The sequence below is a fragment of the Colletotrichum orchidophilum genome, assembly GCF_001831195.1.
Source record: "Colletotrichum orchidophilum strain IMI 309357 chromosome Unknown Scaffold_97.1, whole genome shotgun sequence".
In the NCBI taxonomy this organism is placed as follows: domain Eukaryota; kingdom Fungi; phylum Ascomycota; class Sordariomycetes; order Glomerellales; family Glomerellaceae; genus Colletotrichum; species Colletotrichum orchidophilum.
This window is the reverse complement of record NW_019173053.1, coordinates 113,321-135,401: the sequence shown is the minus strand read 5'-3', so window position 1 is coordinate 135,401 and position 22,081 is coordinate 113,321. Positions and strand designations below refer to the sequence as shown.

Sequence of the window (22,081 nt, the reverse complement as noted above, 5' to 3'; positions counted from 1 at the left end):
GGGCAGAACAATATAACGGCCGGGACAGTTCTTCTCAGAACATCCAACGTTTATTTGACGTTGATTCTGCTGGATGGAGTTCTTGAACGTTTTCCTCCACGACCATCCCGGTGGAAATCGGTTGGCATCCACGGTTCATCAGGGTGTCATTTCAAGAACCCTTGATCTTACTTTCGAGGAAAATGTTTCCGAAATCAAATCAATTCTGAGACTTCTCGGGATATGACTAGTCAATTTGTCTCCATAAACTCTTGAGAAGACTTGTGTATTGCAATTATGATGTTGAAAAAAGTCAAGAACTTCGCGCGCTTGAGCATGGCATCACAGTGACGGTTCCAGAACCACGGTTACAGCCCTCCTGGTCGGGGCTACTCGTCTTATTCTCATTACTACTAGTTCAAGGGGGCGTGGTCTTGCCTCGCAACCTTGACACCTATTCATAGAGGTTATGGAATCATGCAATGTAACAGAGAGATATCCGCCCTTGAGGCCTCGGCCGAATGTTTGCGCGCAAAGACAGAGATGCGATAAAAGGCGAACAAAGAGACGCCGTCCCGGTCATGTCGGTCCCAGTTTCGAACACATCCAAGGGCTTCCTCCCCTCGCTCGTGTCTTCGTCGTACATGTTTGCTCCGTTCCATCACATTTAGACCACCTTTTTTGAGAAAACACGCAAGTCCGTCCTCAGATCGATGCCGAGAACCTACTTACTTATAGTACCACGTTGGAATGCTTTTTCGCGTCTCCTTCCGGCGAAAATCTTTCCATGGCTCCGTCGTTCTGAAGGCAACTTCCCACAATCTCTCACTTTGCAGTTCCCATCCCCTTTCGACATGCGCGACCACTCTGTTCTGCTCACTTTCATCGGCATCCTTCTGTCCTCGACGACAGCGGAAGCTGGCGGCTTTGACATTATCAGGCCGACAAAGAGCGCTAGTCTAACCCTCGACAAATTGAATAACAGCGGTCCGTTGGACGAATGTCCTGCGATCCCGACCCCGAGGCAAGAAGTTCCAGATCCTGCCCTCTCGGAGAGCGTCGGGAAAGAAACGTGCGGGTTCTTTAGCACGGGCGGAGGTTAGTTGTTCGGTTCATGGGATCAGAAGGGTATCACAAGAAGCATCACTAAAGCTGTGTCAAAAATTCTGTCAGAATACGCAACGGTCACTTGCACAGGCGGTACGGGAACCACAGGAATCGCTTGCCAGAATACAGGCAGATGGCTCTGCGGAGGTCTATACACCACCTGCCTAGGCCCTACCGAGCCAGTCTGCAATGGTAAGACAGAGAACGGGGTGAGGACCCTCTGCTGGTATGTTATGTTGCTCGACTTTCCAATTCGATCTCATCCTTTCCCTCGCATGCCTCTCTTATCGGTCGAAAGCACAGAGGGTTGCTGACCGCCTCGAGCAGTAACACACAGAGCCCAGTCTGCGGGACACTCCTCCGCGGCTCAGGGGAGAACCAGAGGACGGGCCTGGCCTGCTTCGGCTCCGAGTTCAAGACAAAATCCATCCAGGCTCTCGCGACTGTGAGGTGGCCCACGTTCATCACCGAGCCGCCGCCGCCTTCGACAACGTCCAGGCCTGCGCTCGCATCTGCTAAGCCGTGCGCCACGCCGACGGCGACGACCCTCTCGGAATCTTCGACGGCATCAATGTCTTCAACGTCCGGACTCCCTGAATCTTCGTCACCATTGTCGTCCACTCTGGTCACGGAGCAGCCAGCATCGGTGGGAAGCACACAGAGCGTCATCGCTGAGGTTTTTGCTGCACTGGCCTTTGTCTTCTGTGCGGCCTGGGTCGGGTTATGATGGAGCTTCTGGATACGGGCTCTGGGTGACTGAATGAATCAGTGAGGTAGATACCATATGATCAACGGATTTCATGAGAAATATCGTTAAATCAAACAATCATCTTGCATTTGGTTGTGCCGCTTATGCCATGCCCCTCGAGACCAATTTGCAGGCGAGCTCTTTGTCATCCCAACGCCTCTGTAGACATGTTGTCGTATACTCTCACTCTCTTCGAAAGAGAAAATTTGACGCCATCCCTCTGTCTTTTCTTCCTAAAATCTTAGCTTCGGTATCACAAACACCAACAGGATCAAGGCGACCATGAGCCCGTAAACCCAAGCATACATGATCATCCGACCCCACCACCCCTTCCCCTCGGTCATTTTCTTCAGCGTGCCCATCCTCCGACTCGCGGCATCCATCGACCTCTCCGTCTTGTCCATCCCATCGGCCGCGCGTGACACCACGCCCTTGTCCTGCTCGAGGGTGTTCGAGAATTTTTGCGAGCTGGCCTTGAGCGCGCTGGCCATCTTCAGGATCGACTCGGACAGCGCATCCTGCTCCGCGCGCTGATGGTCCAGGATCGCCTCGGCCGTCGCCGTCGATGATGCGGGCCCAGAGGCTGAGGACTTCAGGGTGTTGGAGCGGCGGGAGGCGAAGAGAGCCGCGCGTGCCGTTGCTGTGGTTGTCGCAGACGGGGAGCCTGGGCGAGCAGGGCCGCGGGATCGGAGAGTCTGGGTCGTCGTTGTACCCGAACCGGTAGTCGTGTGGACTTGCAACGCTGGTGATGGTTCTGTTGCTGGCCGTGCCGGTGCCGGTGGCGTCTCTGACGGTTCTCTGGGGACAGCTGACACTGGTGGAGGTAGGTCCGCTATTTCTGGTTCGTCATCGTCGTCTTCGGGGGTGTTGTCTGTGGGTATGTCTGTTGATCGTGAATCCATGCTCTCGCTCGGTGTCGGAATGATATCAGCCAGGATGTCCTCTCCATCTGAGCTATTGTCATCCTCATCCTCGTGTAACTATTACGCAAGCATTAGCAATGACCTGTGGGTTCGCCTTCCCATCCTACTGAGAGTCTGCAGGCATCAAAGAGCGCACCTGTTCAAGATCATGCATCCTATCCACAAGCCTTTCCAGAAGCTCGCGTTTGCGGTTCAGGTCGACCTGCATATCCTGCCTCCGGGAGAGTAGCTTGACGTACAGCGCCTCCTGCTCTACTCTGGTAAGAAGACTTCGAGCATATTCGAGGTTCTGTAGAGAATCTTGTGAGCACAAGTGCGCGTGCAATGGGACTCCATTTAGAACCCTACTGAATTCAGTCTGGCCCTCTCAAATTCACTAGCCCGTAACTTGCGTTCGCGGCCTGGGTCGGCGTGGAGGATCGTGTGGTCGAGTCGCCGCAGGAGTTGGCTGAGCTCGGCTGCGCCCTTCTCGGGGGATGTGACGGGGTTGAATGGTGATGCCGATGATAATCGAGCCATGGTTGCTTCTTCGGTGTCGTTCGCTCAGATTCGCGGCGCTTCCGGGGTTGGTCTTGGGCGAGAATATGGAAATGGGAATTGTTGGACATGTGTCTGAAGCTGATGATGTCGTCGCAAGGTCAAGCCACGGTGGCTGAAGCTCACCCCTCCAAGTGCTGGCGCACAGGCCGCACTCAAACCCGCCGATCCCAAAAGTGGATTCCCAGCCGCCGCCGCTGTCTTTCCAGCGCGCAAGCTGCCTTGCGGTGTAAGTGAGGCGTAGTATACCAGGTGACGTGACCTCTGATGACAACTGCTCATCTTCGACTTACCTCTGTCAATGGTCCAAGTCTCCCCTGACTGGGAAACGTCTTCTGTGAAAGAGAAGTTTACCAGCCAAGTGTCTCACCGGTCGCAAACCGAAATGCTGGGTTGCTTTCGACAAAAAACACACGCCTCTCGTACACTCATTCTTGGAGAGAATTCGAGAACCTCAGCCAGTGCGCCCGTCTGCGTTTTCTCAATTTGCCATCAGCACTTGTCTTCTGTACTGATTATGAGAGGGCATGGATAACGAGGCCCTCCATAAGCTTGGCAGCTTGATTCCGTATGTTTCGCAACATGTCGATCTCTGCGCAAAGGGACCAAACGCACGTCTCTAAGGTCCATGGAATACATTCCATGGCTACCTTCCACTACTTCCAACCTCTCCCCCTTCAATGTCATCGGGGTCCCCATCCATGAAGTACTAGAGCAGTAGGGACTGAGACAGCCAAAGAAAAACATGATTCCGTCTATTCTACTGTTCATGTCCTCAGAAATATGTTACAGACGCGGCGCCAAAACTTTGTGACCGGAACCGATTAGAAGCAGCGAAGTCTAGTATCATTTCGGCCATCATGGGAACTGACCGAGACGAATGATGTGGATCGCTGGGCAATATTTCTGGACCTTCTCTGCACCTCAAAAGTTGATCAGACCATAGGAACAGAGAAAAGTAATGATACTCTCACACATTCCCCCACCACGCATCTCCATGGAGAGAGAAGTGGTGGCATCACGGGAAAAGACACTGGCGGTTTTGCTTAGCATTATTTCTCAGCCTAAGCCGACCTCCCAGTTGCGCTTGCATGCCAACCGATCATGGAAAATCTGCTGCCGGCCCCGGTCCTAGGCCAGGTATGATTTTTGTCCAGATGTCCAACCTAAATTCGACTCGCCGGGACCACAATTTCCCGTGACTTGTTGGCGGCCAAAGATCACAATTATAGATTCCAAAGATGGCTTATAATTCTTAAACTAAAGGGGAAGCATTTCCTGTAAAACAATGTTTGCCAGAGTTTAGTGCGAGACTGCAGCATGCTCCAAGATGTGGATGATACTCATCATTGTCCTACATCTCCCGGGGTTTCACAACACCAAAATGTCACACTCCCACTTCCCGAGAAATATCTACTCTGAGGAATATCCAATAACTTATGTCACCGGTAGGCTTTACGACCGGCTTGTAACTTAGCTGACAGAGCACGCATCATAGCAGTACCGCATGATGCATTGTCCTTGACAACACGACAAGTTTCGGAGCAAGTAAATCATAAGCATTGTCTAGTGACATGATTTGCTTGCTTCGATCCATTGTCGCGTCGTCGAATTGGGAGAGTACCAAATCCAGAGGCATAGCAACCACCTTCGCCTTCTGATGCCTAGCCTAGCAAAAATCTCTCTCTTTGGATTCGTATCGATGAGCCTTCACCCATCAATAGTAGTGCCTCCAATCCCTGCACTCCATACGATCACGTGGATTGCAGCCGAGAGTTGACCTTGCCTCGAGGAACATGCAAGACCCTTCCCCATCATCGCTGCCGATCACTCGTACCCATCCTAGCGAATCATTCCCAAAAACGGCTCGAAAGTGCAGCCGAACCAGGAAGCCACGCGGTCAAGTGTTGTCGAAGAACTTGGAATCGCAAATGCTGCGTGTCCACAAATAGGTACTCTATATAGTCCAAGCTGCCAAGTTGAGAGTGTGTCCTCCCGACAGCTCCGAACCTCCACATTTGCGCAACCTTGTATAGTCAAGATGGCATAGAGTCAGCACGCCATCGTATAGAACATAGTCATGCGAGCATGATTGAGGAAAAATGTGGCTATGCCCTCCTTCTACCGTGTTCTGCCCCGCGCTCCTGGACCTCACAACAGGTTAAAGTATGGGTTCGACATTGCCTATCAAGGAGGTGAAGTTGTCATGGTGCGTCGAATTTGGCTCGTATGGGCGGCAGGATTGCCATACGCTTTCAGCCCTGCAGACACCACTTGCAAGACAGAATCCTCCGTTTCAACATTTAGCCTGTTTCATTTCCTGCAGTTGTGCTGTAGATAGGCGTAGATCAGGGATCTCTCGGCGACGAGCCAGTTGTGAATGTACCGAAAATGCGACGGTAAACAGGGCAAGGCGGAACCAAGTCATGATTGGGCGAGCTGAGGCGAATGACTTGTTTGATGACGAAGTTCGGTGGCTCTGCGCCACCCCCAAAGGTGGACCAGAATGTGAGTCGAAGATCAGAAATGCGACACAGCCAGTAGAGATGATGCCAAAGCCGTGTCCGAAGCAGCTCTTCTCCGCAAATCCCACTCGGTTGGCGTTGGACAACATGTCCGGGTGAGGAAACACGACATTCTGACTTGGGGAGCGGGCGCTGAATGTCCCTGCATGATGGAAGGATTTGGTGCTAATTATGGAAACGGGATGAACCCGGCATTGGTTGGAGCAGCTCATTGACGGCATTCTGAAGGGACCTCACGATGATACGTAGTGGTGTGTGGCGTGGTGCTGTACGGTAGCAATGGGCGGTAGACGCCGACATTGGGCGGGAAGGCGGGAGGCAACACTGTCGAAGCCGGGAGGGTGTCGGGGCAACAAGCCCTTTCAAGCACTGAAGGCCGTTGGCATAAACCTGGCGGAGACGCGGGCATCGTCGTCGAAGCCGGAGGTACACGACGTCATCAGGTAGCTATGGGGGTGGGAGCAACTGCCAATGAGATGGATGTGTACATGCGGATTACCGCCGGACCATTGGTAGAGGCCGCATGGCCATTGGTAGCGATGGGGTATCTATTGTGGGAGCCATTGTGACCCGCCAGTCCCTGAAGATGGGATAGGCACGGGCATGCCAGCATGGAAAGGCAGATGAATGGTTGGACCGATGGATGTTCGGCAAGATCCAGTATCTGGGCTCTGCAGAGTTTGTCGGCTCGGATGGGTTGAATTGGGGTGCCATTGGGTTGTGTTAGGTGGGTTGTGTTGCTTTTCTGCGCCTAAACTTCAAAAGGGTAAATCAGTCGTCCATGACTCCACGCTGCTGTGCTGATGAGAAAACCGGAGTGGTCTTCGGCCTTGTTCTTCTGAGGTATGTCGGGAAAAATGCGAGACATTGGTGTCAAAGCTGTCAGACATTACCTGGAACGTCGGTCGATGTGTCGTTCAGACAGCGCAGGGTTCGCCAGGAGCAGCCTGGCCTGGGGGCAGGAGGAGACTAGACTCGGTCGGTTGCAGATGAGTGCTGCGAACCAAAGCATGGAAGTGGCATGGTATCTGGCCACGGATGACGACTTGACCGCCTGAAGGAGTTGTTTCTCGGCCCCGACGTTGCGAGAAGAGGGTTTCCAGGACCCCCGGGGGTCACCCATAGTGTATCGCATCTATGGTCAAAATCAATAGAGAGCCAAAAGCAGAGGACGGCGCTGTGCTCATGAAATGATCAGATCGGATATTTGATACGTCACAGACTTGGGCCGTCCCGAAGAGCAGACCTGCCAGGGCCAGATGTCGTCGGTCGAGTCCATGGTTGCAAAGCATGGCCGCACCGGCACAGTTCCATCCGCCAGGAGGCTTAGTTCGGCGCTGGCAAGGTGATCGACAGCGGCCTTTGCCTGTTCGGAGACGGGCATTCGGGCTGGACCAGGGAATGGACCGTCCCGAGGTCAACTTGGTCAAAACAGGACGAAGTCCTGTTCAGGAGAAGCTCGAAACGGATGGGTGAGAGCAACATGATGTCGTCGTGGTAGCAATTGATGACTCGACCAAGGCAAGGAGACGAACGCTACTTTGCCAGGTTCTCCGAGACTGATAACAGCAGATCCACCGGCCGAAAGCAGGTTGCGGGAAAGAAATTGAAATGGAAGCCAAGGTTCCGAGTTCGAGATACGGTGAGATCGGACAAAGGGCCACCACGGTCTAGGTACGTAAAGCAGCCCGAGAAAAAGAGACAAACAAGAGGGGAAGACAGTGAGTCTCGAGGAAAACGGAGCGGCACAGGGGCACGGTGGGCGTAGACTAGAGATGTGGTGATTTGCGGCCTCGACTGATGTGAGAAGAGAACTGCGGCTGACGATGCGGTAATATCCAGGCCAAAAGTCCATGCAGAACGGATTTACGGCTGGCCTGATGTCGCGGTAGTCGCGTGTCACAGTTACACTTCCTTCTTCCAGGCCGTGGAAGGCAAGAATGGTGGGAAGGGAAAAGAGGTGCCCGGGGTGCATCTGTCAGTTGCTGCCCGGGCCGGATTGGACGAGACGAACAGATGCCAATGCAGGTACCTCGGAGGCGCATTCTAAGAGTGCCCGCCAGCCTCATTTTAGGGTTTGCCTGATAATTGTCTGTACTGGATGTCATTGGAGGAAACACGCAACAAGTTTCCTCCGATCAGAGAGAGGAGCTCATTGCAGAGATAGATCGAGATATACCTTGTGCATCACGACCTCCAATACGAATAAAGAATAGACTTAACCGGCCAGGCGTTCATGATGGATGCATGTGTTTGTTTTCCTTTTTTCCCTGCCGAGTTCTTTCTGTATGGTTTGTTTATTGATTCCGGTCCATGTTTTGTTTTTTTTCCCTTTTGGCCAATTTCCAGAACTGCTTGTCTCCCGGCTCCGTGTCTGAGCGCCCAAGCTCCGGTGAGCTTCCGCTAGGGCCGCTAGAAGGAGACTTGTCTCCACGTACAAGCAGACGATAACCATGGATGAACCATTTAAACCATTTAATTAGACCAGGCAGAGCTTCGAGACACTCAGGAGATGCCTCGGACTACATGACTGCCCGCATCAAAATTCTCGGGAGTCAGCGCACTCCGCATCTGAGCTTTCGTGGAGGGATTAATGACTCTCAGGCTTCAGCACCAGTACCGACACCAGTCTCCCAGGCTTGACTCGCGAGGCTTTTCGCGAACGGCCGAAAAGACGGAAGAGGGGGAGAGGGGTCTGCACCTTGATACAAGCATCTTTGTCATACGGTACGTAGCGAAGGTGTTGTAAGTTATAAGCCGTGTAAGGTAAAGGGGTTGACGCATGCCGGTAGTTACCATTTCTAAGATGGAATACGCGAGCTCCTGCTCAATGCCCAATGGCCGAGGAATCATGCAAGGGTACTATGTAGAATTCAGGATGCCGAGGAGATATCACTTATTGATGGGTGACGCATCCCCGTTGAGATGGGTAGATCTTGATAAGTGAGAGCGAGGCGTGGCTGCTGGCATCTGCACGCCTCCCTTGCCATACCTTAACCTAAAGTTCCTCGCCGGATGTCGTTTGAAATCTCTGCCTTCACTCCACCACTACTGCACGGTATCGTATCGTATGTACAATATACTTCTACTACACAGTATATAGAACGTGAGGTATCTGTTACCGTAATGTAGGATGTAAGATGTGGACTGACGACTGTGGATTGAATTCACTAGACTGATGCAGAGTACGTATGTAGGGCCATGGGCGTGCAGCGTGCGTGGTAGTGAAATGAAGGATTGATTGAATGTGATTGCTTTATTGATCCGGTGTTGAAAAATAAATATTTTTAAAAAAAAAACCGCCAGCGGGGATGAGGCACCGTCACTGGGGACCCACCCCATCTCGTCAGTCTCATTTCGCGCAAGAGCTCCCGTCGCCAGGGCCACCCCTCCTTGTCTTGGAGCCCTTCCCTTTTCCGCGCTGGGCTCCTTCTCCTTCCCTTCTCTGCCATCCCCCAGAACCCAGGTTGGCCCAGGCCTCGACCCATTTGATCCTTCCTGGCGACGCCCCACAGAGCCGAAGAAAGAAAAAAGGCGGCAAGGTATCTTTTCAATATCTGGGACATACCAATGGTACTTGGCCATGTTTGGAGCTGGGTGCATGGCAACATGGAAATTACGGCACTCACTTGGACCTGCCAACTGGAGATGGACAAACTAAGCGTTTCCTGTGTATACGTACCTGGGATATGGAGACGAGGAACACCGTGAATTGCAGACTCATCCTCTCTCTCCTCTTGCACGCCTCTGTGCCTCCCCATCCATCTGCCAGGAAGTGCCGCGCCGTCGTCCCCTTGCATGCTGTCAGCGTTTCTCCAGCGAGCAACAAGCGACCAAAGTCTCAGGTTCCCCCTCGCCCACGTCCTCTTGGATCGTCGGGTGACGATACCCTATCGGCAACTACCTACCTTGAGCCACCTGTTTTATAACTAGTTGATAGCCAACGTGCTAACGTGCCAGGCCAGGAGCCCCGGTGGCCAGGGCGACAGTACCTACCTTATGGAACGACCAGTGACAGACCGTTCATGAACGACCCATCCCCAGCGGCCTCCGCCCAGCAGCATTCAACGTCCCACGTCGCACGTAACTGCGCATCAGCACCACACGTTGGCCGCTGCAGGCTTCGGGCCTCGACGAGTCTTTCTCTCCACCGTGGGAGGGCCTGGCCTGTCTTGGTCCCTGGGCCTTCTGGAGCTGTTGCAAGGTCCCGGCTAGGTCTCTTGGGTGCTTCGAACACACCTCACCTATTCGTAGAGGTACCTCGACAACCTGCTGGAAGTAGCGGGGCGACCAAGTACCGCATGTTTCGACTCCCGCTCCCACACTGCCATTTCCTCTCACCCGACGTCTCCAGCCAGCCGCCAGCCGCCAGCCGCCAGCGCAAGCAGCTCCCTCAGGTCTGATGCGATGGATGCGATGCGACTTGCCCTGCCCTGCCCTTCCCCTCCGTCCCTGGGTACCCTCTCACCTCCCCATCAGATATCGATATTGATTTGACATTGGACCTTGCCGTCCACCCCTCACAATCCTCATCCATCCTCGTCGCTGCTGGCCCTACCAGACCACCTGACCGGCGCCAACCCTGCTCACTGCTGCTACCTTGGCCCGGGTTATCCATCCCGTCCTGTATTGTCAGCGCCTGGTTGCCGCCGCGGCGCTGGCGAAATGTGCTGCTCCTGCTGCTGCTGTGTGTGTGTGTGTTGTTGATGCTTGCTTGCCGCTGCCTGTCGTGTCTTTTGTATTATCCAGTACGTGGACCGCCGGTAGCAGTTCTTCGTCCAGCTCTGGATATTTTGCATTTCCTCTATCCATATCCGTACTCGTTTCCAGGTATCTACTGTTCCCGCATCGTTGACGTCCAACATCGTACTCTGGGTGCCACACTTCATTGTCCACAACCGGATACCTTAGTGCTGCCGCAACGCACAACCTCACACTCACTCTCATTTCTACTCTCACTCGTATACTCAACTACACTCGCTCTGCACTGTCAACCTGACCGGCCTTGACAATCCAGCCTGGCCTGGAGTTGCTGCCTGCGAGTTTGAATCAAATCAGAAGAAAGGAAAAATCTAGTCTCATCACCACTGACGACAACCCGTCTAGCGCACACCCATCACTTTCCTCCACACCTCTTCTTGTCTGCCTTACCTCACCTAGGTGCTCTCACCTTGCCTTGCCTTACATTACATTTCCTGACCTCGCCCGATTCACGCACACACGCACAATACACCTACGCCCGGCCTGGACCTAGACCCGAACCTGGACCTGGACTGGACCTGGACCTCTGACTTGCACCGGCACCTGCAACCTCTCCTGCGTCCCTTCGCCTTCGTCTATTCGTACCTACGGCTTCGCCCTCTTTCTGCCTCTGCCTCTGCCCCTGCCTCACCTCACCTTACTTACCTTCCTATTGCTTACCTGGAACCGGTGCACATACCTCGCTTTTTCCCCTTCTACCCTACCCGACTCCCAGACTCTCTCCTCCGGGCCAAAACTTCCCTCCTCGCCCTCTTTTGCCCGACGACTCTCGACGACGAGGTTTCGACGTGTCGTTGTCGCGCCCATTATTCTGCTCGGAAACGTCGCTCGCTTTCATTCGTTTTCTGTGGTCAAAATCCCACCAACGCATAGCTCGTGTCTTACCGACTCCCGCCATCCCCTCTCTAGCTCCGCATCGTCGTCGCCCGCCGCCCTCTGTCCCCGGTCAACGCTGCCCGAAAACACCTGGGCCATTTCACCTACACGGACGTTTTTCGTCACTCGCTCCCCCCGTTCTTGTTCCTGCTCATACCTGGGTTGGACCTTCTCCATGACATCAACAGCAGGACTTTCGCAGTAGAAGACAAGGCGGAATTCCAGAGACGGCCACCTGGAGCGCTTCACTCGACAAAGGAACACTTGCGCGCCAAAAGAAACCCACGGCCAATCACCGCCTGCCCGTCGCATCTCGTATTAGCGCATGCTCACACCCCAATACCTTTCAAGCAACTCGATCTTGTGCCAAAACACCACCAGGCGACCGAGCGACCGACCGATTGACCCAGAGATCGAGGACCGGCTGCACCGACGCTGCTCCCTACATCCAACTTTCTCTGACCGTCGCTCGACAACTGCCCGTCGCTTGACACACTTTGTTCTTCTTCGATTCCCACGACAACCAAAGGACGCTGGCTACGAAACGGTAATTGAGCTCCGACCACTTGCGCTCCGTCATTGCGATGACGTCCGCCGCTCCTCCCCCCAACCAGGCTTTGCAGCCCACGAGCAACTCGACCGCACCCGCCGGGCCCTCAACCCCGAATAAGAGAGACTTGAAATCGTGGTGGAAAGGCTTCAAGCTTCCCTCGAAGCACCAGGAACATCATGGTAGCACCCCTTCTACTTTCGCATCGCAACCTACGCCCCAAACTCCCATACAAACCCTCTTCAGTGAAGATGTCGAAGAGACAATCGATACGTCGGCTACACCTCTCAGTCTCGTCCTGTTGTTGCAGGATGCCCACTTCGTTGCGTCCAGCGATTCCATTCTGCCCCAAGTCTGCGCTTCAAGTGATGCGACAACCCTCAACACCTTGAACCCGAGTCGTCGGCTCAACAGGCTGTCCATGTCCATCACCACGCCTGTGCGCCAGTGTATCAAGCTTATTCGCGCGGCTGTGAAAACGCCCTCTACTACATGTGCTAAAAGTTTTGCAGCAGACAACCGACCCCACGGTATCTTCGGCGTTCCGCTCCGTCAGAGCATTACCTACGCCAATGTCGCGATATCTCTCGTCGACGAGAACGGAAAGAGCTATATCTATGGCTACGTACCGATTGTTGTCGCCAAGTGCGGCGTCTTCTTGAAAGAAAAGGGTAAGTACACGCAACTCTAGGTCCAACGCTGCGTGCTCATATTTCGTCTCAGCAACAACGGTGGAGGGTATTTTCCGTCTTAGCGGTTCCGAGAAACGTATCAAGGAACTAAAACAAATTTTCGACTCACCCGATCGCTACGGAAAAGGCTTGGTCTGGGACAATTATACGGTCCACGATGCTGCCAACGTGCTCCGACGATACCTGAACGATCTGCCCGAACCTGTTGTGCCGCTGGATCTGTACGAGAAATTCAGGGAACCGTTGCGAGGCGCCACGAGGCAGGCCGTGGGGGATGCCGATGGCCCGCAGTTTGTCGAAAACTTTGACGATCAAGCAGCCATCGTCAAGTACCAGAAGCTCATTACGGAGCTTCCGCCGCTGAATCGTCAGCTACTGCTGTACATTCTGGATTTGCTGGCTGTCTTCGCTGCCAAGTCGGAAGAGAACAGGATGAATTCGCAGAACCTAGCAGCCATTTTCCAGCCTGGCATGCTGTCACACCCACAGCACGCTATGGCGCCTGAAGAGTATCGCTTGAACCAATGCGTCCTCATTTTCCTAATCGAAAACCAGGACCACTTCTTGATTGGCATGCAGGGCACGGCCACTGACGAGAAGACAAAGCAGCTGATCGAAAAAGGCACCCCCCCGGCAGCGAGTGGGCCGGTAACTCCTAACCCTAACAGGAAGTCGGGTCTGGGCCGTTCTGCGTCCAACGCCAGTGCCGGCGCTGACAGTGTAAGAAGAGATGGAATGCTCAGGCGAAATCGATCGACATCTTCGAGGCACTCGCACCATGAGGGTTCTACGACTCCAAACAGCCCGGCACTAGTACCAACCCCGAACAGCGGCCTTGGCAGAAGTAACACAGTCCCGTCCAAGAAATCTCCTGCTCTTCAGACAGGAAGGTTTAGACGCGATGCTTCACCCATTCCAGGTTCATCGCCCCGCGAGCCCATGATCCCGACAACGACGGAAGAGCTCGTCGAGGCACCTGATCAGTCCCCTGCTGCATCGAGTATCTCGCCTGCGCCGGCTGCGATAGGCACATCCAGCCTGGCACCCACAGCTGCTGGCAACGCAGGGAGAAGCCAGGAGAGGTTACTTGACCCGAACGAGGCTACGACACCCATTAAGGAAAGAGTCCTTCCCAGCATCTTCCAAAGATCTCCCACGGCAGAGGGCGAGAAGCGACAGCCGAACAAACTGAAGAAGAAGCGGATTCCTGGGAGCTTGAATCCGAGCGCGCAAAGCTCGGCCGCATCCTTGTCCGGTACGCACTCAGCCACTGTGTCCCCTAGTCTTGAGGCCCTCAACCCCATGGATCTGGTGGACGCTACTATCCCAGAGCACGATTCCCTTGCAGTTGGCCAGCAACCTAGTGCAGTTGATACGCCATCGGAACCCACTCCGCGCGCATCACAGGTCCCCTCTAGCAACACCTTACACCCCGAGCAGATGCTCAAGGCAAAGAAGTCGCCGCCAACATCACTCCACTCATCATTTAACGAAGGTTCTGACGTTGATCAGACTGAAGAGTCCATCGTGACGACTTCGGCAGACGCCAGCGAGCCCGACAAGGACCGAAGGAGAAGATGGCGATTGTCACGACAGAGAGGCCATGAACATCACCCCTCAATCACCTCTCCGCGTCTGGCTTTTGGATCCAACGATAATGCCGACGTGAGCGTGACCTCGATTGGCAGTGGTGGATACAGGCCTCGAAAGAGCTTCACCGGCGAAAGTTCAGAAACTGGCATGTATGCTGCCGAGGCACAAACCAGTCATGAGTCTGCTCGAGACAAGGACGGCAAGGATGAATCCAAAGGGCCTATCGGTTGGATTAGGAACAAATACCGTGAGGCCAAGGAGAGCGCTGAACAGCGACGAAATAAATCGCCACCAGCGGACCGGCAATCTTCTTTAGGAGGTTCTAGCATCATGTCAGGAAGGGGAAAGAGTCTGGATATCCGGAGAGAACCCGACGAGAGGGCACAGCACCCCGTGCCACCGTTGCCGCAGCAAGCGGCCCCGGCTCAGAACGCGTCGGCTCAGCCAGCACCCGCATCTTCTCAACCTCTGCCGCCTCAGCCGACATCAGCACCGGCGCAGGAGGCATCGGCTCCGCCGGTCACCAGTCCCGTAGCGAGCCCTATAGCGCCAGCTCCTAATGTAGCAAACCCGCCCGCAACTGCCCAGCCGGCAAAGTCTCAATTGGCAGCAGCATCTCAACCGGAAATAGCACCGCCAACGCAGCCGGCCCCCGAAGCAGCGCGGTAATTACATCAACGATCCGAATCCTAGTACGACCATGTGAGGGTGTATTTTTAAGGTGCAAATTTTTCTCTGGGACATCTCTTTTACTCATTGTTGGACACTATGCATCCTCAAGAGTTTCCGAGGCCAGCGGAAGGGAGAGAAAGGGGGTTAGCCTAGACGAGGCTGAACCCGAAGTTCGAAGAATCCACGTTTGAACATTCGAAAAAAAAGGAGGCATGTGCGTGCTTGTTGTTGTGAATCATCATGAATGTATGGCGTTGTATCGTTCGATTCTTCTGGCTTGGTGTAAAGCGACGCATTGCCCACGGGCTCGCTCGCTACGAAGGGTATCCTGTCAAGTAGGCGTTTTTTTGTCATGAGTGTAGTAGTCCAGCCCGCCACCCTTAACGTTTCATGGGATCTGGTTTTTGTCCATGGGCCTAGGTAGGAAAAGAAAGGAATTTCCATGTTCGAACTCACGAAGACAACCCAATTTCGTGATGAATGAAGATAGGTAGGTAGGTAGAGTGGGCTGACTTGCTGGAGGTAGATTTTGCAATTGTTTTCTCACTTATTGGCATTAGCTGGTTGTGAGTCTGGCTTGAAAAACATGAGATTACTATAGTTCAGGTCTCAAGATTCGGTATGCCGTCAATTGCTCCGTTTTAATTTTTACAAGTACGTTTCTTTTGTCTTTGCTTTACTCTTACTCTTCCACTGTGTTTCAAGACACAGTAGTATACAGCCCCGTGTCCCAGACGACAAGCTTCCCGCGGCGACGCGAGTCCTCGTTGAAGAAGCCGTTCCAGCCCTGCCAGACGCGCTTCGGGCGGACGCCGAAAGCACGGCCGCTGCTTTTGGGGCCGTCGTCAAAGAAGTCGAGGAGCCAGGGTTCGATACCCTCGAAGCCGACGATGTAGCGAGGGATCTCTTCTGCTGTTGGTGGTGCTGGATGCGGCTCGGACTCAGACTCTGCTGTGCTTGCTTTCTTCATGGAAGAAGGAGGCCATAGCTCGGTCGACATGAAAAGCTGGGGGTCGTCGTAGAAGCGGTCTGCTTCATCGCGGTAGTCGCGGCGTTCGGGGGTGTTTGGCTGGGTGTGGAGGGGTGGCTCGCAGGTCAGGGCGCGGGCGCGGAGGGTTGGGTGGAGGAGGTGAGAGCGCCAAGGGGTTGAGTGGCAGGGGGTCAGGAAGAGGGCGAAGAGCTCTTCCTGCTCAAATGCTGATGAGGATGATGCCGAGTTGCCGGAGGCCGCCAGGGAGGTGATTGTGGCTGCCGTGGCTGCTTTCTCGGGGTGGAGACGGGCGTAAGAGGTCCGGAGGAAGGTGAGGACCGTCAGGGGCGCGGGCTGGTGGAGGAGAGTGAGGAAGAGGGAGATTGCGGCGTGGAGGGCGAGGGCGGAGGTCAGGAGGCGCTTGTGGCGGAGCCTTGGCTTCGGGAGTGGGGATTTTGGGGTCGGGGCCGGGGCCGGGGTCGTGAAGAAGCTGGTTAGGGGCGCGGCGGCAAGGATGTGGAGGATGGGGAGGAGGGGGTAGATGAAGCGGACTTCCTTGTGGGAGACGAACGAGAGGGCGGCGATGGTCACATAGACGGTCCAGGATAAGGTCCTGAGGGTGCTGGTGCGGATCTTGGAGGGCGTCCGGGGAGGGTTATAGAGGGATATGAGGACGAAGGGGAGGTAGGCCATTGAGAGGAGGGGCAGGCCCTGGGAGAGGTAGTAGTGCCAGTCGTTGCGGCCATAAAAGACGGCGAGGGACTGGGAGAGGTTGAAGTAGAGGAACTTGTAAGGTGGGAAGGCCCACTCGCCGAAGTAGAGGCGGTCCGAGGTTAGAGAGAGGGAGAGGACAAGAGCGCCGCAGAAGAGGGCCTCGCGGAAGAGGAGGAGGGTGGTTTGAGGCGTGAGGACGGAGGGGGAGCGGGACAGGAGGGGCCGGGAGAGCGTTGCGAGGACGATCGTTGACCAGATGAGGACGTTTGTGGGGCGGAGGAGTACTGCAACTGCCGCGAGGATGAGGGATAGGCGGAGGCTGTTGTGTGATTTGTTTCTGTAAGTGATGGTTTTCCTCCTAGGCTGGCAGGCCCGTTGTCAATGTGAGAGGTGGGGGACGCACCTTGTGAGAGTTCCGGGCGTGTGTAAAATGGACACTGCGGGCTTCGGGTTCTCCTTTTCGGTCTTGGGTTCACCGAGAAGCTCCCAGGGCCAGTAGTTGAGGGCCATGATGGTGAGCGTCGTCTCCAACGAATTGGAAAAGGTCCTGGTCGAACAGTACCATTGGAAAGGACTGAACATGCTCATGAACAGCTATTATAGATGGGGTTTGTTCCATCAGTTGTCGCTTTACTCACGAGGGTGCGGCGGACTTACAGCGAACCAAGAGACGGAGCTATCGGCGCCGTATATCTTGACGGCCAGCTGCCAGGTGTACCAGTCGCCGGCCGCGGCAAAGACAGCTTGGGCGGCCTTTGGAGCGGCGAGCAGGAGCCATGGCCTGATGAAGGGGAGGGGGCGAGCTATGAGGTCTGCGAGGGTGTAGACGCCGGCGAAGAGGGCGGGATGCAGCGAGGAGCGGAGCTGGTTTCTCCATTCCTAGGGTGCGTGTTGGTCGCGTAAGCACAAGACACCTCATTGGAGTGAAAGAATAATTTTTTTTGAATAACAAATGTAATCAAGGAAATAAACAAAAATGATTCCAAATAGGTATAAGATTACTTACCCAAGTGATCCAGGCGCCGCTCCCCTCGCCAAAGGCCATGCGCCAGGCGGGTTCGAGGGCCTGAAAGTACTCGTCGGGTTGGAAAAAGGTGAGGACCCACCAGGCGTTGAGGAGACGGATGACGAGGAGGGACCGGAAGACGGAGGGCTTGTTGCGCTCGTTACGAACTGCCATTAGGAGTTCGGGGGCGGGCGGGGAGCCGACGGAAGCCATTGTGGACACGGCTCGTGGCCGGCGGCGGCAGCGGGCGTAGAGGTGGTGGGCGGGGTTGCGCACCGTGGGAGAGGAGGAGGAACGGACGGAAGCTATTGCGTAATCATCGGTCGGACGGGGGATGCGCTGATGACCTCTTGCAGAAGCGGCATGGAACGGGGAGACCGATGGATTTGAGCGATGGAGCGAGTCAGGACGTGTGACGGTGTGAGTGTTGGATGCCTCGTGTGTGTCTCTCTCTGTGCCTACTCCTATCCCTCACAAGGGCCAAAAATTCCTTGTGTGTGTGTGTGTGTGTGTGTGTGTGTGTGTCGACCTGAATGAACCGAGTCTAGGCTTTGCCGCCGTTCTCCTTTTCTTGCGCTTTGCTGTGGCCGTCAGCTTAGGGGGGGAAAGAGGGACGGGGAGTGAGTGTGTGGGCTTGATTGAAGAGTTGATGCCGAAAAGCGGTGTTCTTGATCGCTAATGGAATGTCGAGACGGGTAGACCAGGATGATGCGGCAGGGCCGTGGACGGACGTAGAGACGCTAAGTTTCATTGACAGGCCCCTATCCTCAAGCAATTGGTCACTAAAAATCGAGTCGCCGAAAGCCTGAAGAATGAAAAGACACAAGACCACCTGCATGCACACTTAAGGTAGCTCGTGAGCCTTGCTATTCAGGCATAAATGGCGATGTGTCCACTTATCTGGTGAGAGACGGCAGATGTCAGGTTCATTGGATTCTGGAGGGTCTCCATGTCAATGGACGACCCTATTGGATCCGATCAGTGGCAATGGAAATAGCGACTTCGTCATTGGACCTCTCTGACGGAACCCCCTCCTCTTCATCAGCCCCAATGGCACTCTCTGTATTCTCCACGCTCCACGGTCCGCTCGGTTTATTTCATTCCCTATCTTCTGCTTCTTAGTCCAATGGTACGCCGTTGAATTGATATGTGGTTTCTCGAGATGTTACGATGAACTGTTGGATTGTTGGCAGCCTACAACATCAGGTAGGAAAAGAAGAGTGATAGCGTAGATAGGCATTCGCTTTGTATTCGTACCGTGCTGTGCCTCCCCAACGCCGCAAGCACAAATGCCCGTTATCGGCGTCGGTGCTTGCATTCCTCGCACTTGTTGTCTCTCCCCTCCTCCTCCTCCATCCCAACCACGTCTGTCCGTGTCGTTGCTTCCGCCGCCCCGCCACATTGGCAAGCCGCAAGAGGCTCTCGGCTCGGTCGCTGCCTCTGGCGGGATTGGTGGTTTTGTGCCACCTCTATTGACATTCCTTGATCAACAACACCCGGCAGTCATCTTCCCCCCCTTCCCCAAACTCCAACCCACGGCAACACCAAGCAACCGCATCCTTCTCATATCCATTACGAGATTCTTACACCAGAGAAAAGGATGAAAGAAACCACCGAGCGTACTGGTTTCCTACGGCCGCGCCACCCTCCCCTTCACACCGGGGCCATGTGACAGAAATGGCACCGGGATGGTTTCCCTTACATGGCCCCCTCGGGCGTCATCCTGCCCACTCACCCACTTGAGCCGCTTATACCTGCGCTTAGGGGAACATACCTGCACTTAAAGGCATAGTGGCGCGCCTTCTGACTCCGACACCAAGAGTTTGGTTCCAGGTCATGGTCCATGTTCGGCTTCAGGTCCATGTCGACTGGGCGTTTTTCAAGGTTTTTTTCACGCACAAACTGGCCAGAACCCATCTGCTTGTCTTGTACCTTAGCCGTGTGCTCGTGTCGTCCGCCTTCGGCCATGTTTGAACCCTGTCCACGTTGCCGCCGCCGCCGCTTTCCACGACTGATTGCTTTTCTGCTTCCGTATCGCGCTTGAGTCCTTTAGTCAAGGATGACCGGGCTCTCTACCTGGGGGTATAATTACCCAAGACCCCGCGATTTGCCCCTCGTTCCGGTCCCTTTCTCTCGACGCTCCTCACTCTCTACTCTCCATCTGCTTGTGCCCACGAACTCTACTTCAACGGCCACTCGTCCTGAGTCGCAAACACTCTCTAACAACAATTGAACATCCCCTTGAGCCAATTGATAGTTTCACGTCCCAATTCAGCTTGCCTGACCCGCTACTCAACCCCCCAAAGTCTACTCTACGTAAATCAGACATCATGGCCCCCCACGCAAACGGCAGCACCCCTCAGTCCAATGGCGGGGTAGAGTCGAGATACCACGCCTCTTCGACCCAGGCCGCGATCAAGTCCGAGGAGGAGCTTGCCGCCCACAACTACCACCCGCTACCCGTCGTCTTCTCCAAGGCCAGCGGCGTCCATGTCTGGGATCCCGAGGGCAAGCAGTATCTCGACTTCCTCTCTGCCTACAGCGCTGTCAACCAAGGTCATTGCCACCCCGAGCTGGTCAAAGCCTTGACTGAGCAGGCTGGTAGATTGACTCTCAGCTCGAGAGCCTTCTACAACGATGTCTTCCCCAAGTGGGCCGAGAAGATCCAGCAGGTCTTTGGCTACGACATGGTCCTACCCATGAACACGGGCGCCGAGGCCGTCGAGACCGCGATCAAGATTGCCCGCAAGTGGGCGTACAAGGTGAAGGGCATTGAGAAGGGCAAGGCTCTGGTCTTCTCCGTGAACGACAACTTCCATGGCCGAACTGTGAGTATATAATCAAAGTGCTGATGCTGATAGCTGCCTCTTCTGAGCCGAGGCTGACCTCACACCCTTTTCCCAGATGACTGCGATTTCTCTGTCCGTCGACCCCGAATCGAGGGACAACTATGGCCCCTATGTCCCCAACATCGGTGCCCTGAACCCCTCGACAGGCAAGGTCATTCGCTACAACAATGTAGAGGATATCGAGGCGGTGTTCGAAGCGCATGGCAAGGACACTGCTGCGATCATCATCGAGCCGATCCAGGGTGAGGCTGGTGTCGTGGTTCCCGATGACGACTACCTGAAGAGAGTAAATGATCTTTGCAAGAAGCACAACGTCCTCTTCATCTGCGACGAGATCCAGACTGGTATCGGTCGCACTGGACGCATGCTGTGCTCTCAGTGGGCCGGCATTAAGCCTGACATGATCACGCTGGGCAAGGCCATCTCTGGCGGTCTGTACCCCGTCAGCTGCGTCCTGTCGAGCAAGGAGATTATGCTCGTCGTTGAGCCTGGCACGCATGGTTCCACCTACGGCGGCAACCCGCTCGGATGCGCCGTGTCAATCCGCGCGTTGGAGATCATGGAGGAGGAAGATCTGACGGCTAAGGCGGAGAAGCTGGGCAACATCTTCCGCGAGGGCATCAGAGCCTTGAACTCGCCCGCCGTCGAGCTGGTGCGTGGAAAGGGTCTGCTGAACGCCGTTGTCATTGACGAGTCGGCCACGGCAGGCCGCACAGCCTGGGATCTGTGCCTTTTGTTGAAGGAGAAGGGTCTTTTGGTAAGTCGCAAGCTGTCCCGTAAATCGTCACATGCGACATGGAACTAATATTTTTGCTTTCAACAGGCCAAACCTACACACGGCAACATAATCCGCTTCGCGCCTCCTTTGGTCATCACCGAGACCGAACTTCGCAAGGCCGTGAACATCATCGGCGAGGCGCTCAAGGAGCTCCCAACTGTCGAGAAGGCAGCACACCACTAAGTGAACGTGGAGCTTACTGAGATAGTAGTGATGACAGACAAATACGTTCTCCATCGGGTGTACTTGTCGATGATCGTCGAGCGGCTGGTGTCCTGTCACACCACACAAAGTGTGGGGTACGGTTGGCGTGGTCAAATCCAATGACGGATTGGACGAACAGCCTTAATGACGCAGCAGTTCGCGACTTGATTTGGATGTCAGTTGGGGGCGTCAAGGAGCATAGCTTCCTTGGGGCGCATGTTGTTTTCTCTGCCCTCAAAAGCGGGGAAAAGGAGGCAGCTCCAAGGTTGCGGCGAGGGGTTCTCAGGGTAGGGTCAGGGCACATCTGCCTTGCTCAGGCAGCATCAGGATCCTTTTCATCATCACACGGTTACGGAGCATGGAGCATACGGAGCATAAGCCATCGGCGCGGGGGAAGCAGAGGGCGTACTGTGCACAAGCATTCGCCGCTCCCCATGTTACTTCTTGGACGTACATACCCAACGGCGCTGTGGCGGGTTCCCGGTAAAGGGGACTGGTTCATGGATACATTGAGAGTAGAGTAAAATGAGCGGAGCAAGAGAGAAAAGACAATATTGACGGAGAATTCTTTCGTGGTGATGGGATGTACACGGGAAG

At 54.7% G+C, this 22,081-nt stretch overlaps 9 protein-coding genes across 9 annotated transcripts; 3 read left to right on the top strand and 6 right to left on the bottom strand.

Annotated features, from left to right (window-relative positions):
• Positions 1-833: 833 nt before the first annotated feature.
• On the top strand, positions 834-1,813 carry CORC01_10130 (uncharacterized protein; the record flags this gene model as incomplete). Its single annotated transcript, XM_022621759.1, has 3 exons — positions 834-1,077; positions 1,153-1,312; positions 1,414-1,813. 3 exons carry the CDS (start codon positions 834-836, stop codon positions 1,811-1,813), a joined length of 804 nt encoding a protein of 267 aa, XP_022471764.1.
• A 254-nt stretch (positions 1,814-2,067) lies between these two features.
• On the bottom strand, positions 2,068-3,276 carry CORC01_10129 (synaptobrevin; the record flags this gene model as incomplete). The annotated part of the gene is made up of 3 exons (XM_022621758.1): positions 2,068-2,814; positions 2,894-3,046; positions 3,106-3,276. The coding sequence occupies 3 exons, from the start codon at positions 3,274-3,276 to the stop codon at positions 2,068-2,070; spliced, it is 1,071 nt and encodes a 356-aa protein (XP_022471763.1).
• A 2,708-nt stretch (positions 3,277-5,984) lies between these two features.
• On the bottom strand, positions 5,985-6,432 carry CORC01_10128 (uncharacterized protein; the record flags this gene model as incomplete). The annotated part of the gene is made up of 2 exons (XM_022621757.1): positions 5,985-6,266; positions 6,319-6,432. 2 exons carry the CDS (start codon positions 6,430-6,432, stop codon positions 5,985-5,987), a joined length of 396 nt encoding a protein of 131 aa, XP_022471762.1.
• Positions 6,433-7,002: 570 nt separating this feature from the next.
• Positions 7,003-7,203, bottom strand: CORC01_10127 (uncharacterized protein; the record flags this gene model as incomplete). The annotated part of the gene is made up of 1 exon (XM_022621756.1): positions 7,003-7,203. The coding sequence occupies one exon, from the start codon at positions 7,201-7,203 to the stop codon at positions 7,003-7,005; it is 201 nt and encodes a 66-aa protein (XP_022471761.1).
• An 834-nt stretch (positions 7,204-8,037) lies between these two features.
• Positions 8,038-8,274, bottom strand: CORC01_10126 (uncharacterized protein; the record flags this gene model as incomplete). The annotated part of the gene is made up of 1 exon (XM_022621755.1): positions 8,038-8,274. The coding sequence occupies one exon, from the start codon at positions 8,272-8,274 to the stop codon at positions 8,038-8,040; it is 237 nt and encodes a 78-aa protein (XP_022471760.1).
• A 1,882-nt stretch (positions 8,275-10,156) lies between these two features.
• Positions 10,157-11,555, bottom strand: CORC01_10125 (uncharacterized protein; the record flags this gene model as incomplete). The annotated part of the gene is made up of 4 exons (XM_022621754.1): positions 10,157-10,287; positions 10,344-10,543; positions 11,260-11,411; positions 11,466-11,555. The coding sequence occupies 4 exons, from the start codon at positions 11,553-11,555 to the stop codon at positions 10,157-10,159; spliced, it is 573 nt and encodes a 190-aa protein (XP_022471759.1).
• A 485-nt stretch (positions 11,556-12,040) lies between these two features.
• On the top strand, positions 12,041-14,960 carry CORC01_10124 (RhoGAP domain-containing protein; the record flags this gene model as incomplete). Its single annotated transcript, XM_022621753.1, has 2 exons — positions 12,041-12,677; positions 12,730-14,960. 2 exons carry the CDS (start codon positions 12,041-12,043, stop codon positions 14,958-14,960), a joined length of 2,868 nt encoding a protein of 955 aa, XP_022471758.1.
• Positions 14,961-15,663: 703 nt separating this feature from the next.
• Positions 15,664-17,866, bottom strand: CORC01_10123 (Alg9-like mannosyltransferase; the record flags this gene model as incomplete). The annotated part of the gene is made up of 4 exons (XM_022621752.1): positions 15,664-16,966; positions 17,051-17,241; positions 17,305-17,526; positions 17,654-17,866. 4 exons carry the CDS (start codon positions 17,864-17,866, stop codon positions 15,664-15,666), a joined length of 1,929 nt encoding a protein of 642 aa, XP_022471757.1.
• Positions 17,867-19,983: 2,117 nt separating this feature from the next.
• CORC01_10122 (ornithine-oxo-acid transaminase) lies at positions 19,984-21,463 on the top strand (the record flags this gene model as incomplete). The annotated part of the gene is made up of 3 exons (XM_022621751.1): positions 19,984-20,481; positions 20,558-21,259; positions 21,326-21,463. The coding sequence occupies 3 exons, from the start codon at positions 19,984-19,986 to the stop codon at positions 21,461-21,463; spliced, it is 1,338 nt and encodes a 445-aa protein (XP_022471756.1).
• Positions 21,464-22,081: the final 618 nt, after the last annotated feature.